Here is a 15,257-nt window from a genome sequence, read left to right on the forward strand (position 1 = left end):
GGATGGAGGCCCGGGGGACTTGAGACTTGAGTTTACGTGGAAATAAATGCACTTTCGGTTCTCAGGGATTCGCCTGTGGATGACCCCACCCTGTTCTAACCCCACGCGAGTGAAATCAGGGAGGCGACCTCATAGGTTTCTAAGCAGGCTTCTGGGCCCCTTGCCCCCTCAGCGACGTTTGCAAGGGGTTTTTTTTGCCCCCCCCTTTTTTTTTTTGGCCAGGAAGGAGGGGGTGGCAGGAGTAGGGTGTGGCTCAGGTGAAAGCTTGCAAATGAAAAAGAATCCAAACTCTGAAAAACAGATCAGGAATCCTAAATGAACTTCTAAACAAAACACTTTTTAGTCCAAAGAGCCAGAAGAGTAATCGTATCTTCTAGCGATGATGGTGCAATGGCGAAATCAGAGTTCTCTTGGCTCCTAGGAAATGTCGCTTGGTGCGGCCAGGGTGGTGGGCACACTGTGGCCTGAAAGGCCGACTGCTTCCTCCCTCCCACTCGTGAATGTACATGGCCCCCCTTTAACCCATCACGCCGCCCCCATCCATATTTCCCCAGTTCTTCCCTGGCCAGGTCTGCAGCTCTGGACAATGGTGGTGGTGGGGGGGGGACACTTTGCAACACAGAGTGAAGAGCAGGGGCGATCTCCGAAAGCGGCAGTGAACCTCTACAATTCCGCGCGCGCTTCGGGGACCGTTCCTTAGCCGCCGGCAAGCAGGGAAGGCTTTCGAAATGCGCGGGGCTGCGGATCATTGGAGCCCTGCGGTAGGGGTGGGAGCAGGCTGCTGTCCTGGAGGGTCCACGAACTCTGGGAAGTTGGTCCCCTTCGGGCAAGTCCCCCACAGCTTAGTGGGCGGCGGGGTGTCCTTGGGGAAGGCCTTCCGTAGCGATTTTCTTCGCCTGGAGAATCGATGGTAGGGAGGAAGGTTTTTGAGAAGTAATCCAGCCTGGCTGCGCGGTCAGAGGCGCGGCCGCCTTCTGCGGCCTGTGGGCGCCCGGGGCGCGGGAACAGCGCGCAGCCACCCTGGCAGTGCGGGTCTTGCAAGTAGCTGGCGACATTAAAGAGACTTTTGGTCTGGAGGAGCCAGCTAGCCGGACTACGCAGTTGCCACAGCGAGCGGGCGGGACCGGGGCTGCCCGACAGTTGAGGAGACTACCGCGCCGTGGCCAGGGTGGTGGGCTAGCGGGTGTCTGACGCCGGCGGCCGCAAACTCGCAAAAGGACATTCGCGGAGGGCGTAGGAGTCCAGATCCCGGGAAAAGGACCGGTTTGAACCGTCTGATTCTTGTAGAGGTTTGACACATACGTTCGGAGGATGGAAGCCACAGTGACTTAGGCAGGGGGGTGCGTTCCTGTGGACGTGCCTGGTGCAGAGAGCATCCACCTCTTCCCCGGCCCAGCATTCCTAAAATGCAATCTCTCAAAATTCACATAATATATATATAAAAGCTAAAAATGAGGTCCGTGCAGCAATAGAGACTTATGTTTTCCCATTTGGAATGGATTTTCTGACTTTTGGGCCTTTTGCAAGTCACCATTTATGTTTTAAACAGAACCACAAAAACACCTTTAGTCTTTAATTAAAATACCCACTTGAAGGACTTGGCCCAACGACCAAAAGACCTATTTTCCCATCCAGCAGAAAAAAAACAAAAACAAAAAAACCCCAAACAAACCAAAAAAAACCCAACTCTTGCTTTATTTAAAAAAGAAAAAAAAAAAAAAAGAGAGAGAGAAGAAACCTTCCAGTCAAAAATGCTATAACTACCCTGTTTATAATCCTCTTTGGGTGTGGTGATATAAATGGTAATATTTCAGTGAATGATTGCACTCAGATTTAGATTTTTCACAATTTACCCATAAATTATCTTATAATTTACTTTACACCTTAACCACATTTTAAAAATAGGAATTGGTGTTTTGAGAATTTTTGATAATCCTAGCTTTAAAATGCCATGTCTCTATATTTTTAAAGAAATGTACACCTCTGCTGAGCAGATATGAGGACAGAAGACTCAGTTTTAGTATTTTAACTTTTTTTTTTTTTTTTGGATTTGTGAACTATAATTCAGAAACTGAGGAATTTGTTATGACCAACTTCATTTCGCCAGCTACTGTGAGAAAACATGGTGAAGGACCTGTCTGTCTGCTGTGACAAGCTTGGTAGGTTGGGGGTCTGGACATTGATTTTCCTTCCTCACACCACTTCAAAAGTGTAAATAGAGAATCTAGAGAAGTCGGCCTATCACTTTCATTTTCAGTACTGCAGATGTGTGATCAGACTAAACTTATGTAAGGGCTCCCCCCCTTTTGGTTCTCACAAGCTCATATCCTAGAAAACATAAATATTTTAACTAAATGGGGACTGGTAACATGTAAACGTGCCTTTTTCTCTTTCCATTTAAGCTTTCTCGACCAGTACAGGACTAAGATGAAAATGGCCAAAGTATAATCAGACCCCACCACCACCACCACCACCACACACACAATTTAAAAAAAAAAAATCACCTAAAATGTAGGCCTAAATTTCCCAGATGTTTGTCACTTCACATTGGATTTGTGTGACAATCAGGAGCATGCCAGGCTGAATACCTCAAGCTCAGTAAAGCACATGACAGTTGCACTCAGTGAATAACTATGCAAGTTTTCTTTATTGATTGCTCTATGTGTAACAATAATTGGCGTCTTTTTCACACATTACAAAAATTATACTTGGCTCAGTATGCAACCTTTTAAGCATAGCCATATTATTTAACAAAGGGAAGGGGGGGGACTAGTCTACCCAATACAGCATTTACAAATGCACAAAACATGCCACTTTGGCTTGTATATTGTCTAGATTAAAAAAAAAATCTCTTTTTAACATAAATAAGTTAGTATAATTTTCAGTGTCTTTACAGAGTTATATACACAGGCACACTTCAAAGGTTCCCATACACAGGCAATGAAGAAACACTGTTTAAAGATGTAGTATCCATTTCACTTGTTCCACAAGTGTACTTTTTCTAAAAGCACACTCCTTTTTTTTTCCTTTAAAAACAACATTTTCCTTGGGGGCGAATTAACAAGGTGAGAAATTTTGAATTAAAAATTATTTCATTATTTGTGTAAAATTACAGACTTCTAAAAATATCCAGGGATTTAGGATTATTTTCACTGCCTACACAGCCCAAGTGAAAAGAAAAGTAAGAAATCTTCTCAGATAGTAAATTCTAAGAATTCAGAATTCCCTATCATGCATCCCATATTTTTGCCCAGTATTACCTGGAGTGATTACTGCTAAACAATTAACGGGCTAATTCCGATTTTAAAGAAGAAGAAAAAAAGTTTTTTTTTCTTTTAAGCCATTTGTTGCTACAAAACAGACTCTTCAGAACACTGAAATGAGAATAAGCTTCATGTAAAAATAAATAGCAACTATATGTAGCGATTATTCAAATTTTAATTATTTTTTTAAAGGATCAGTTCTTACTGAAAGGGACACTACATCTTTAAAGAAAGCAACTCAAACCCTTCCCCCCACCCAAGTTGCTTCCCTTTATGCAAGTCAAATATTTTTCTCCTTGCTACAAATTGAAGCAAGTTCTTCACACCCTCCCATGCTGAGTCCTCAGCCCCACCCTCCCCTCCCCCATCCCTAACATTTATGTGCTACATAGTAAAAGATAAAAACTATATACACAGGTAGTACAATGAAGCAAATAAGGAAAAACCTAATTGCGCAATGCTACATCCAATGCTTTTAGAGGCAGATGGTTTAAAGAATGCCTAAAATTTTTAGTGTTATTATGTTTTTGCTTTCTCAGTGCTTATACAGGATGTCCATTCCATGGAGTCAGCGATATGTATTTAAATTTTTCATGTAAATCTTCCTTGCTTCATAAAGCAGTGATGTATCTAATAAACAAGGAAATATTCGTAATTCTGCAAAAGAAACAAAAGAATTAGGAAGAAGACACTAGAGTAACATTGCCAAAGTACAGGAATTACATTGTTTCTATCTTGGTTAACAAATATTTCAGTGACAGTGGATAAATACAGGCTAAAGGTCTGATGACTTATGGTCACTGGATTTTTGTTCTGTTCTGTGTGGTGTTAGAATCACGGTTCTTACCAAGTGGGCAATTTTGTACAGCCCTCCCATGCCCCTAGGGACATTTCTGATGTCACAGCTTCGGGAAGAGGACTGCTACTGGCGTCTGGTAGGAGAAGCCAGAGATAATGCCAAACATTCTAAAATGTATAGGACAGCCTACCACAATAAAGAATAATTTAGCCCAAAATGTCAGCAGTGCAGAGATTGAGAAACTAACTCAGTCTAAAGAATCTGGGTCAAGGAGGGTAAGAAAGAAAAGAAATTCAGGAACCGTAACACTTCAGAGTAGCATAATTTCCTAACTTTGAAAAATACCTGGAAACGCAATTATAAAAGCCTCCCCCCCCCTCAAAGTCTATGAATGCTTTTAAAATTGTAATGTCTTACTCATATGCAGAATATCTGCATGAGGGCTTTTGACTAGGGCCTTTTGGCTACTTGACTAATAAATGCCTTTCTTGGAATGGGCCAGGTAGAAATCCAGGATGCTTATCTGAAGAGGGAGGCCACAGGCCACAGGCCACACAAACCAACTGAAGCTACAGGTGTGATGGCCATTTAGAAAGAACTTCCACCTAATTTTCCCACTTTATAGTGGAAATACATGAAAATTTTGCTCTGAAAAAAAAATGCTAGGTCTGTAGAAGCTGTATTATGACATTAGATTTATAAACACAACTAACTGATGCCCTCCAGTTATCTCTATATTAATTTATTTTTAAATTTCTATAAATGAGGATCTGAAAAGTTAACAATCAACTGTTAAGATCTCTTTATATGCTAGGCTATGAGTGGGTTTTGGAAATAGAGACCACTGTCTTTATTTATAATGAGCTTATAAACTATTAATATATGTAGTCAGATCATTATGAAATAGTCAATCTATGTAAACTTAGGGGCTGGGTTACTCTACTTAAGTAATCAGGGTGATGAGATTTTGATACCTGGAGAGAAAAAAAAAAAAAACAACAACTGAGGAGGTGCTGTACCTCCTCAGTTGGTCCTAACATCTACTATCCATTTCCCCTATAAACATCCAAACCATCCTATTTCAGCACATTAGCATACGCAGTTGACGTGGTGGAGGACTGCTTCCTCTGGCTGTTCGGGTAACTTCTGCTTTGTAACCTCAGGGTTAAAATCAGAAATTCTGTGGGAGAGTTAGTACTTCTGAACTTTCCATTCTAGCTTTTTTTTTTTTTTTAAGTATGAAGTTTCTCTCTCCCTCCCCCCCCCTCCCTCCCTCCAAAACTTACCAGGATACAAGGAAAGTCACAACTTGGTAAAAATGATGAAAAAGAATGCAGGGCAAAGAGACCCTACTTACACTCCTAACCAAAGCTGCTCTATGAGTACCTAGCTTTTCTCTTAAAAATTTAAATGTAATTACATATTTTCCATTTTCTATTAATGTTTCAAATCAGGTTATTGGCTCAAAGTGAACTTCTGGGAAATGGATTCCCAAGAAGTGAGAGTCGGGGTGCCTTGGTCCTTGTTTAGATGGACGAAGAGAATTGCCATTCCTGGCCTAAGTCTTAATGGGATTCAGAAGGATATGACCTTCCTTATCCTTTGGGGCCTTGGTGACAAGTATTTGCTTGGGACACTAGTTCTGGTTCAGTTTTAAGGCAAAAATCTTGGGACACAAACACTTCATTACAACCCCGCCCCCACTCCCCACCCCTAGTGATTCCAGCCTTCCCCACTGTTTTTTTTTTTTTTAAACCTAGGAAAATTATTCCTCCTGGCAGGTAACTAATCTGCCAGCAGTGCTGGGGTCTGCAGGCCCCCCAGGGAGTGTAGACCAGCTGGGGTGGCAGCTTTGTACTCTTCCTCATTAACCCACCGGAGCTGTTGTTTACGTCTGGTGTCTTCGAAGGCCGGGCTTCTTGGGCGTCTGCTCCACTGGGCCAGCGTTCGGGGAACCGTCTGCAACATTTTCTTCTGTTCTGTTGGCCCTTTTGTTTTGCGAAGAAGAATCTAAGAGGGGGCAAGGAGAAAATGTTTAAAAGAACACACACACAAACCATCTTTATTAGCGAGAACAAAGGCTGACAGAAGTTGGCCCAAGAGTCAAGGGATGAACAACCACCACCTCCACCCACGACCCCTGGACCCGTCATCCCCGGCAGCCTCTAAGGACACAAAATGAGGTTGTTTCTACGAACAGACGAATTATTCTACACCCCACATCTCTCTCTCTCTCCTCCTAGCCAAGAAGGAGGCAGTTGGTAAACATCCCAACCTTTGTCACATACCTACAGCTGGCAAGAGGGGAGGATCTGCGATGTGTTAGGCGGGGGAAGCTATCAGATCTTACTATCTCTGGCTTCCGACTTCAAAATCATAAACAGGCCAAGCAGTCGGCTAGGGGGTATGTCAAACCTAAGTTTCGCACAAGCTCGATCTCCTAAAGCTAAATCAGAACATGCTGGAAAACCCAACTGAATAGGGTCTAGCAAGCAGGCGCTACGGAAGACAGACATTTTACATTTTCCAAAGGGTCATTACCGCCTGCTGCAGGTCGCTTCCTCATCCCTGGGCACTGCTCCGCTAACCCCGCCGGACTGTCTGACGGGTCATGCATTTGGTCCACCAAATGCCGGTCCTCAGAGTTTGCCTGAGACCCAATTAAAGGCACCGCCTGGCGGCTCCCGCTGACATCCTGGCTCTCCTGAGCCGGCACCTTGCAGGCGCTCTTAGGGGGTCGCGGGGGTCTGTAGTAGAACTCGGGCAAGTTGCCCTTCTCCACCTCCTGCCACTCGTATCTGCCCTCCAGGGGCTTATGATTCTTAAAGTCGAAATTCCACTTGCGCTGACTCGCTTCTTCCATATCTCGGCAGTGCTTCTCCAAGTCCCGGGTCAGTTCTTCGTGATTGACCGGACCGAAGAGGTTTCTGCAGGCGGAAGGCTTGGGGTGCTCCGTTTGTCTGGCGTCCATCCGCTCCAGGCTCGGGCTCCCGTTAGACACTCTCACGTTTGACATCTTCCTCCCTGGGCGGGTGTGGACCACCGCCTAGGCTCCCACTCTCCGAAAAAAATAAAATGAAATGAAACAAACAACAAAACCGAACAAAAGCGAAACGTCCCGGTCGCAGCGCGAACCCCTCTTCGAAGTTCTGCGACTGCACCCGGGTAGTCAAGTGGAGCAGAGGCGGTCCAGCGACCGCCGGAGCCGCAGGAGCGCGCAGGTCTAGGGGAGAGAGCAGGGACGTCCCGGCCGCGCAGCTCGAGGCTCTGGGATCAAGTGTACTGGAGGGCGGGGAAGGGAGGGGAGGAGGCAGGAGGAGGTGGCGAACAGTCGCAGTGTAGGCTGGGGCGAGCCCGTGGGTCCCGCGAATGCAGCCCCTCTCCAAACCTTGCCGCCGCGCGAGTCTCAGAGCCGCGAGTGAGTCGGGACAAGGGATGAGGAGGAAAAAAAACACCCCGAAAGCACTAGCCCCCCCTCTTTTTTAGTTGCCCAATATGGCGGTGGAAGGGAGGCTGACGAAGAAGAAGATGATTGACACAGCAAGTCTATTTAAACAGAGGAGGAGCTCCATTGGTCTCCGCGCCGGGAGCCGCTCCGCCCAGGCTAGCGAGCGCGCTCTTAAGGTGGCCCCGGGCGCGGCTCCGCCGCCTCTCCGCGCTCCCGAGCGCGCCGCCTCCCCGTAGCGCTGCCAGGACATTGGCTAGTCGCGTGACTGCTCGGAGGTGTACGGCTGCCAACAAACCTGCTCTGGCTGGCCCTGGAGAAATTAAAAATAAGACAAACAAACTAGCCAAACGGCCGGAGAGCTGGGGAGGGGCCTGCGCGGCGGCCAGGCCAGGACCTGGGGATCTAGGTCTGGGCGCTGCTGAGCTGCGCTGGCAGGCGCGCTCCCAATTGCGACCTCCAGGGTCTTCGTGCACAAAACGCAGGGCTTGGGCCAGTGGCCTCCAAGGTCGCTGGCGGCTTTTTAGGAGCCTCGGTGGCAAGTTCAGCTCCTCTGCATTCGCTGAGGTGGGAATGAGAGAGGGTGTATGGGAGACTGGGAATACCTTGGCTCCGGAGACTGGGAAGCCCCCTTGGCAGGATGCCTTAGCTGGGTGCGGGAATCGGCCGCTTCGCCTGACTCCAGAAGTCTCCACAATGCTAGGACAAGCTGGGGTGGGGTGGGGTGAGGGGCTTAGGACGGGGCCAGCGCTGACGACTCTTCTCAGGGTATTTCTGAATCCATGCGCTTGCTCCATAAGACTCTCGAGATTGAAAACCCCTAGTACTCTCTCAAGGCTCTTCACCTGCTTTGTAGCCATCCCAGAAACTAAATTTTGAAAAAGCCAAGTTACACCCCGGCTCTGATTTTCTTGGTTCCCAAGCACAGAGAAGGCTATTGCCATAGGCTGCGTGTGGGAACTCGCCTCTATACTTTTCAGTTCTGAAGCAGCTTCCTCCACCTGAGTCCAGACGCCAACTTCAACAGCTCCTTCCTTCCTCCCCTTCTCTTCTCCACCAGCCTGTCGCTCCCAACCCACTCAGAACAATATTCAAATGCAAGCAAATGCTTTTAGAGAACGGCTGGCTTTTAAGGGGTGAAATACATCCTTAGGGTCCAAGTGTAGATTAGCAAGTGATTTATAATACCACCAGCATGGTATTCCTCATATCTAGTAATATTATTTGGGTATTTCTTTGCTCCTTCTTAGCAACTTCACATTTCTCTGTCATCGTGGAGATTAGACGTGATAGAGGTTAAAACACAATAGGCCTATCTATCGTAGCTCAGAGTTGAGTGGGATTTTAAGTGCTTTACCTACAGGTATTTCCATACCATCTTGGTTTGAGCGAAACACAATAAATTTTATTGGAAATTAAATTTCTGTCTTGTGTCACATAGCAGCATAGTTTTCTTATGCTCCTATGTTTTAGGTGAGATTGAATATTGACTTGTTTTCTTAGCCACATGTTGTCTGCCAGGTGTGTGTGTGTGTGTGTGTGTGTGTGTGTGTGTGTGTGTGTTAGCCTCCTAAATTCAGAATGTAACAGTCCAGAAGGCCTTTAGTGACCCTGTGGTTTTAGCCTCTTTTTCACCAGTGAGGAAATTGAGACTCAGGTTTCCTGTCTGGGGACTTCCATTCAGTTGGTGGCAGAGCCAGGACTAGATGCAGCTCTCATTCTCAGGCTGGTTCATTTTCTGTCCCTTTCCTTCCTGGTGGTCCCGGTGTTCCGGGTTTTGTCCTGGATTGCATGGATTGCATTCTGCAGGCCCTTCTCTTCTCTTACAAGGATCCAAAATGGCCCTTTCCAGGCCTGGGCTGTTTGCAGATGTTTCCTTGATGTCACTGTTATTTAGTGCAGCTGGCCCTGACCTGTGGTACCACCATCTACTACTTCAACTGAAATACAAATTCTAGAAAGATGGGTGGTACCCAGAGAGTTGTGAAGAAGGCAGCATCCAGAGTGGGCTTCAAAGCCAGGCCTTCTGAACTGACTCACAAGAGAAAGTTCAGTTGGGATCAAGGTGGGAGTTGCATCTTGTGTGGTGTTTTGTTTGAGATGGTTTTGCACTGTGTTGGTCAGGCTGGGCTCTACCTCAGCTTCCCAAGTAGCTAGGATGCTGAGCTTGGCAACATCCTGCCTCAGGCAGGCAAGAGGATCAGAAATTCAAGGTCATTCTTGACTACATAGCTGAGTTGGTGGCCAGATTGTGACACATGAGATCTTGTCCCAAAAAACAAAAACACAGTAGATGTGACTATGGGCACACCTCATGATGCCCAGGTTGTTGTTTTGCTTTGTTTTCGATTTGCTCTGAGAGATGGCTCAGCAGGTAAAGGCACTTGCCATGCCCGACAAGCTGAATACAGTTTTTGGAATCCATATGGTAGATGGGTTTGACTCCTACAAGGTGTATTATGGTCTGTGACCTACACACACACACACATACACACACACACACACACACACAGTGATAAAATGATTGGAAAACTATTATTGTATATGCAGTGCACAATGTGCACATGTGTGTGCAGGTCAAAAGACAGCTTTGTGGGTCAGTTTCCTCCCTTTACCTTTGTATGGGTTCTGAAGATCAAACTCAGGTTGTCAGGCTCCTATGGCAGGTGTCTTGCCCACTGAACTATCTCACCAGTGCCCCAGCTATTTGCCCTACTTAACATCCCTACTTAATTTACTGAGCTTTTGAAGAAGGCACAGTACAGTTTGGGTGAGCCTTATGTCCATAATATATGTCCATCCTTGACACTGATACTATAAAAATTTTAAATTGCTAGAGATCCCAGCACTGTGGAGGTAAAGGCAAAAAGACCAGGAGTTCACAGTCATCCTCAGCTACACAAAGAGTTCAAGGCCATCCTGAGCTATGTGAGACAAGGTCTCAAAATTAAAGTAAATTAAGATATAATTGGTAGACTGCAAGGAACTTCTCTTCCTCTGTCTCTCTGTGTTAACTATAGCTCTTATGTAAAATGGAGAAATTACAACTCCCTACAGAAATTTTTTTATTCATCACAGTAATATCTGTATGAAAGCAGAAACTTAATACTTCTGCCTTGCACGGCCTGAATCTTTTAGCTTTCTGTAGGAGCACCATTTTGTAGCTCTGTTAATCTCACACTAAAGCAGTCCCGGCCACTCCACCTTAAGAAGTCTGGCTGCCAGCAGAAAGGCTGAGCTTAGCTTAGCTGGCCTCACTACGGAGCTAAAGTGTTTTGTTTACAATCAAGGCACCCAAGATCGTAAGGCAAATACTGAGAAGGCAGGCGTCTACTGTAGTAGCATCGAAGCGTAAAAAAAGAAAGGAGAGAAAAAAAAAATACTATGGAGTCGCGAAGGAAGAGGCGGGGAGCAGAGCGCAGCCCCTTGTAGAAAGTTAGGGACCTGCGGAAAAGTAAACCAGGGACAAAATTTTCACAAGGGTAGAATGAAGTCCTAAAGCACACTGCCCTTCAACAGGGCTTGCTTCTCGAGGACCCCCTAGTCCTCCGTGAAGTTTGATCATCTTTTCCACTCCCGGTGCTTTTTTTTTTTTTTTTTACTTAGTTCTGAGAAGTGTCACTCACGCACCACCCCCACCCCTCCCCTTCAGGAGCTGAGACTTTGACGAATTTAGCGAAAGAGGGTAAGACCAAAACAATTTACAACATTTACAACACCTGTGTGGAGATAAGTGTCCCAAAGTGGTGGCTGCCAAGCTACGTACGCCCAGCAAAGCAGCCTGCCTCCCAGGTGCGACCCTCTCACAAGGCAATTATGGAGTCCCAACTGTGTCTGAGAACAGCCCTCAGCTGCAACCACACAAGACAGCCTTCACTCAGCATCACCAATCCTCCAACTGCCTTATACTTAGAGCTGGGAAAGTTGCCTGTTTCTGACACTTTTAATTTAACTTCACAAATATTTACTGGGCTTCTTCGGTTAACGTGCTGTTTCTTTCTTTCTTTTTCTTTCTTTCGTTCGTTCTTTCTCTCCGCCCCCTGCACCCCTTCCCCCCCCCCCCCAAGCGAGACATGGTTTCTCTGTGTAGCCTTGGCTGTCCTGGACTCGCTTTGTAAACCAGGCTGGCCTCGAACTCACAGAGATCCACCTGCCTCTGCCTCCCCAGTGCTGGGATTAAAGGCATGCGCCACCCTCCTAGCACGTCTTGCTGTTTCTTGATCGCTTGCTCCACCCCACCACGTGGTCCTCAGCTTAGGCTGCCTAGGCAGGCCTCCCTTCTTGCCTCCACTCTTCCCCGCCCCCGTGAGTACTTAGATTATGGGAAGTGTACCTTCCTACCCAACTGGGGTTATTCTCACTGTTGTTCTTGCTTGTTTCTTTGTGTTGGGGGAGTTGTTTTGGTTTCCTTCCCTGGGTTTTTTATTGTTTAGTTGTTTTCCAAAGTGTTTCATTGTGTAATCCAAGCAGGCCTTGAATTTACTGCACTCTTCCTGCCTAACCCTCTGTATTACACTCTTGCACTACCACATAGATTGCTTGGTTTCCTTCGTCACACATTTTTTGGCATCTCCTATAAACAAGGCATTGTCCCAGGGACTGGGGATATAGAACTGAAGAGTTTGAGATGACGCTTACTTTCTAATAGAGAAGAGAGGGTACAGAAGATAAATACAGTAAGTTTGTAAGAAGGTGATACACCATGAAAAAGCAACAATGGAGAAAGAGAAAGTGATCAAAGTGTTATGATATGGACAGGGTGGACAGGGAAAGTGGCCTGAGGACTTGAGAAAACAGGCAGGCCAAGTATCTAAGAGTGTGTTCCAGTAACAAGGAAAGCAAGTGCAAAAGCTTTGGGTGAGACCCTGCAGGATGCATTCAAGGACACCTGTGGTGTGGACAAGGCAAAGCAAGGCGAGATCATGGACAGGAGCATTAACTCACATTGGACCATGTGAGCCTCAGAATACAGTGGTTCACAGCAAATGCTAAGGGAAGACACCAGGGAATCAGGCCGGTAGAGTAGCAGAGTGATAGGACCTTACCACACGTGAGGAAGTTCCCAGGGTATCTGTTTGTTTCAGCATCGTGAGGGATTGAGAGGTGAATCAGTCAGTTCTTGCCTGTGTGGAACATACACCCTTGGCAGACAGACCACCACATTCACACGAACTACAGATAGGAAGCAAACACAGGATGTTATGAAGAGCTGACATGTACACTAGGGTCTTAAAGGATAAGAAAGATATGGGCCAGCGAGATAGCTCAACTGGTTAAGAATGCTTGCCTCCACTCTCTGAAACTCACATGGTGGAAAGAGAGAACCGATTCCTACAAGTTGTTCTCTGACCGCCATGGTACATGTGAGACACACACACACACACACACACACACACACACACACACACACACACACACACATGAATATTAAATAAATAAATAAATCTCATTACAAAAAATTTTTTTAAAGAAAAATGTCAACTCAGTATGGTGCAACAGGCCTACAATCCCATTGGGAGGTAGAGGCAGAAGGATCAAGAGTTCAAGGCCAGCCTTAACTACTTGAATGGTTTGAGGCCAGGGCAGGCCAAGTTATGTGAATTTCCGTCTCAGAGGGAAGAAGTTGGATGTAATGGTGTGCAGATGAAATCACAGTACCTGGGAGGTGGAGGCAGGAGGATCAGTTTAAGAGCAGCTTTGATTATACAGAGAAAGCTGGAGAACAGTCTGCATTATGTCAGACCCCACCTCAAAAAATAAAGAAAGAAAATGCTGATAAAATGATAAACATATAAGAGGAGGGAAGGTAATAGGGGAGTGAGATGAGACAGTCATAGGCCATAGAAGGCAAAGCAAAAACAAAATCTGTCTTGAGTATTGAGTGGTGGGTACTGCTGGAACTTTTGGTGAAAAGAATGATATGACTGCTGTCCAAACTTGTCCCCTGAATGAAAGCAAGCCTGGGCCTTGACTTGTGTTAGGGTCCTGAGGTTTGGATTTATCAGACAAGTCATCTCCAGAGGTTGAAACCAACAGTCATCCGAGAAACTGTGCCTAAGGATGGAGCTAACTGAAAATATGGGCAGACAGTCCCACTGTAGAATGAATCCAGAGGGAATGTGGAAGCAGTGTCCAGTACAGGTAGGAGGCAGGGAGGCCATGAGAGGAGGAGGAGGAGCATTTGGAGCAGGGGTCGCGGGTGGAGGTAGAGGGGAGGGTGCTAGGGTGGGTGGTGGAGGGGGTGGAAGCACCCTGGCTTGATCTCCTGAACTTCAAAGGTGTGGCTGCATTTGCTTTCCGATGCCTCCAGCCTTGGCTGTGCACAGGGAAGTAACTGTTAAGGGGCCCAAACTGTCTTGGACAATGAGATCTTTGTCTTAGAAAGTGTGAGTCGGATGGCAAAATAAAGGTTGGGTGTGATGAGCCTGGGGAAGTAAACTGGGAGGCTCCTGTGAACACAGTCAACAGATTGTGGTGAGCTAAAGACTAATAAGGTACTGTGGACTTGGGATGAGAAGTACCCTTTAAGAACACTCTTCAGCCGCTGTGTGATGGAGATGCCAATAAAACTCTGCCTGCGGAGTGGCAGAAGAGAAGAAATAGGACATGCAAAAATGGTCAGAACAGAGTGAGTACATGGTGGTGTAGACCTGACTCCTGCAGCTTATATGCATCCCACTCCCTGACTAGCTTCAGAGACACAGTCCTAGGTTAACAGAATAGTTACCCATCTTTTGCTCAAAACTACTGACATGGACTTCACTTTATGAGCCCGGTTGTACATGACTAACACAGTACTTTCTGTATCTGAAGCAGTGTCTTCTGGCTTTGTCACAGCTGAGCCTGTGATGGCCACGGTCCTGATGCAGGCTTTCAGACTAGGGGACCCCTCTTCTGGAGGTGACTCAGTGAATTTTAGGAGGTGCAATGACTTGGTGGGTTTGCACACTGCACCACCCCAGGCTTCATTGACTTAACAGAGAATTAGTCATAAAAAAAGGAAGGTTCAGCCGGGTGTGGTGGTGCACGCCTTTAATCCCAGCCTTTAATCGGGAGGCAGAGGCAGGTGGATTGCTGTGAGTTCGAGGCCAGCCTGATCTACAAAGTGAGTCCAGGATGGCCAAGGCTACAATGAGAAACCGTGTCTCAAAAAACCAAAAACCAAACCAAAACAAAACAAAACAAAAAACAAAAACAAAAACAAAAAAAAAAAGGAAGGTTCTAGAGCTGGGAGATGGTAACCTAACAGGTAGATGTGCATGCCTTGCAAGCCTAATAGCCTGAGTTCAATCTCTAGGATACACACAAAGATGGAAAGAGAACCAGCTCCACAGAGCTGCCTTCTGACCTCCACACATAGATTCTGTCATATATCACACACACACACACACACACAATACGTGTGTGTGTGTGTGTGTGTGTGTGTGTGTGTGTGTGTGTGTGTGTGTTTTAAGTTCTGGGAAAAGATGGGATTTAGATCTGTAGTGGAAAGATGAAACAAAACCCTGCCTCAACCCTAACTCAGTTGGGAAGGGGGCCTCTTTTTTGGCAGGTTATATTTTTCCTAGGGCAAAATGTTTTTTTGGCAACAGAAAAAAGTATTTTCTTTCTTTTTCTTTTTCTTTTCTTTTCTTTTTTTTAGGATTTATTTTCTTTTTTTAAATTTAAATTTCATTAATTTATTCAGATTACAACTCAATTGTTATCCCATCACTTGTATCCTCCCATTCCTCCCTCCCTCCTTTCTTTC

General features: G+C 46.0%; 1 protein-coding gene across 1 annotated transcript; it reads right to left on the reverse strand.

The window, feature by feature from the left end:
- Positions 1 to 2,628: 2,628 nt before the first annotated feature.
- Positions 2,629 to 7,599, reverse strand: CDKN1B (cyclin dependent kinase inhibitor 1B). The gene is made up of 3 exons (XM_084766689.1): positions 6,604 to 7,599; positions 5,939 to 6,072; positions 2,629 to 3,920 (listed from the first exon to the last, which is right to left on the reverse strand). The coding sequence occupies exons 1-2, from the start codon at positions 7,076 to 7,078 to the stop codon at positions 5,951 to 5,953; spliced, it is 597 nt and encodes a 198-aa protein (XP_084622815.1). The 5' UTR covers positions 7,079 to 7,599; the 3' UTR covers positions 2,629 to 3,920; positions 5,939 to 5,950.
- Positions 7,600 to 15,257: the final 7,658 nt, after the last annotated feature.

This window comes from Acomys minous (genome assembly GCF_964271855.1).
Source record: "Acomys minous genome assembly, chromosome: 17".
Classification (NCBI taxonomy): Eukaryota; Metazoa; Chordata; class Mammalia; order Rodentia; family Muridae; genus Acomys; species Acomys minous.

Coding starts and splice junctions, on each gene's coding strand:
- CDKN1B (XM_084766689.1), bottom strand. CDS start 7,078: ATGTCAAACGTGAGAGTGTCTAACGGGAGCCCGAGCCTGGAGCGGATG. Junction 6,073..6,603: donor GAAGCGACCTGCAGCAGGCG/GTAATGACCCTT, acceptor GCCCCCTCTTAG/ATTCTTCTTCGCAAAACAAA.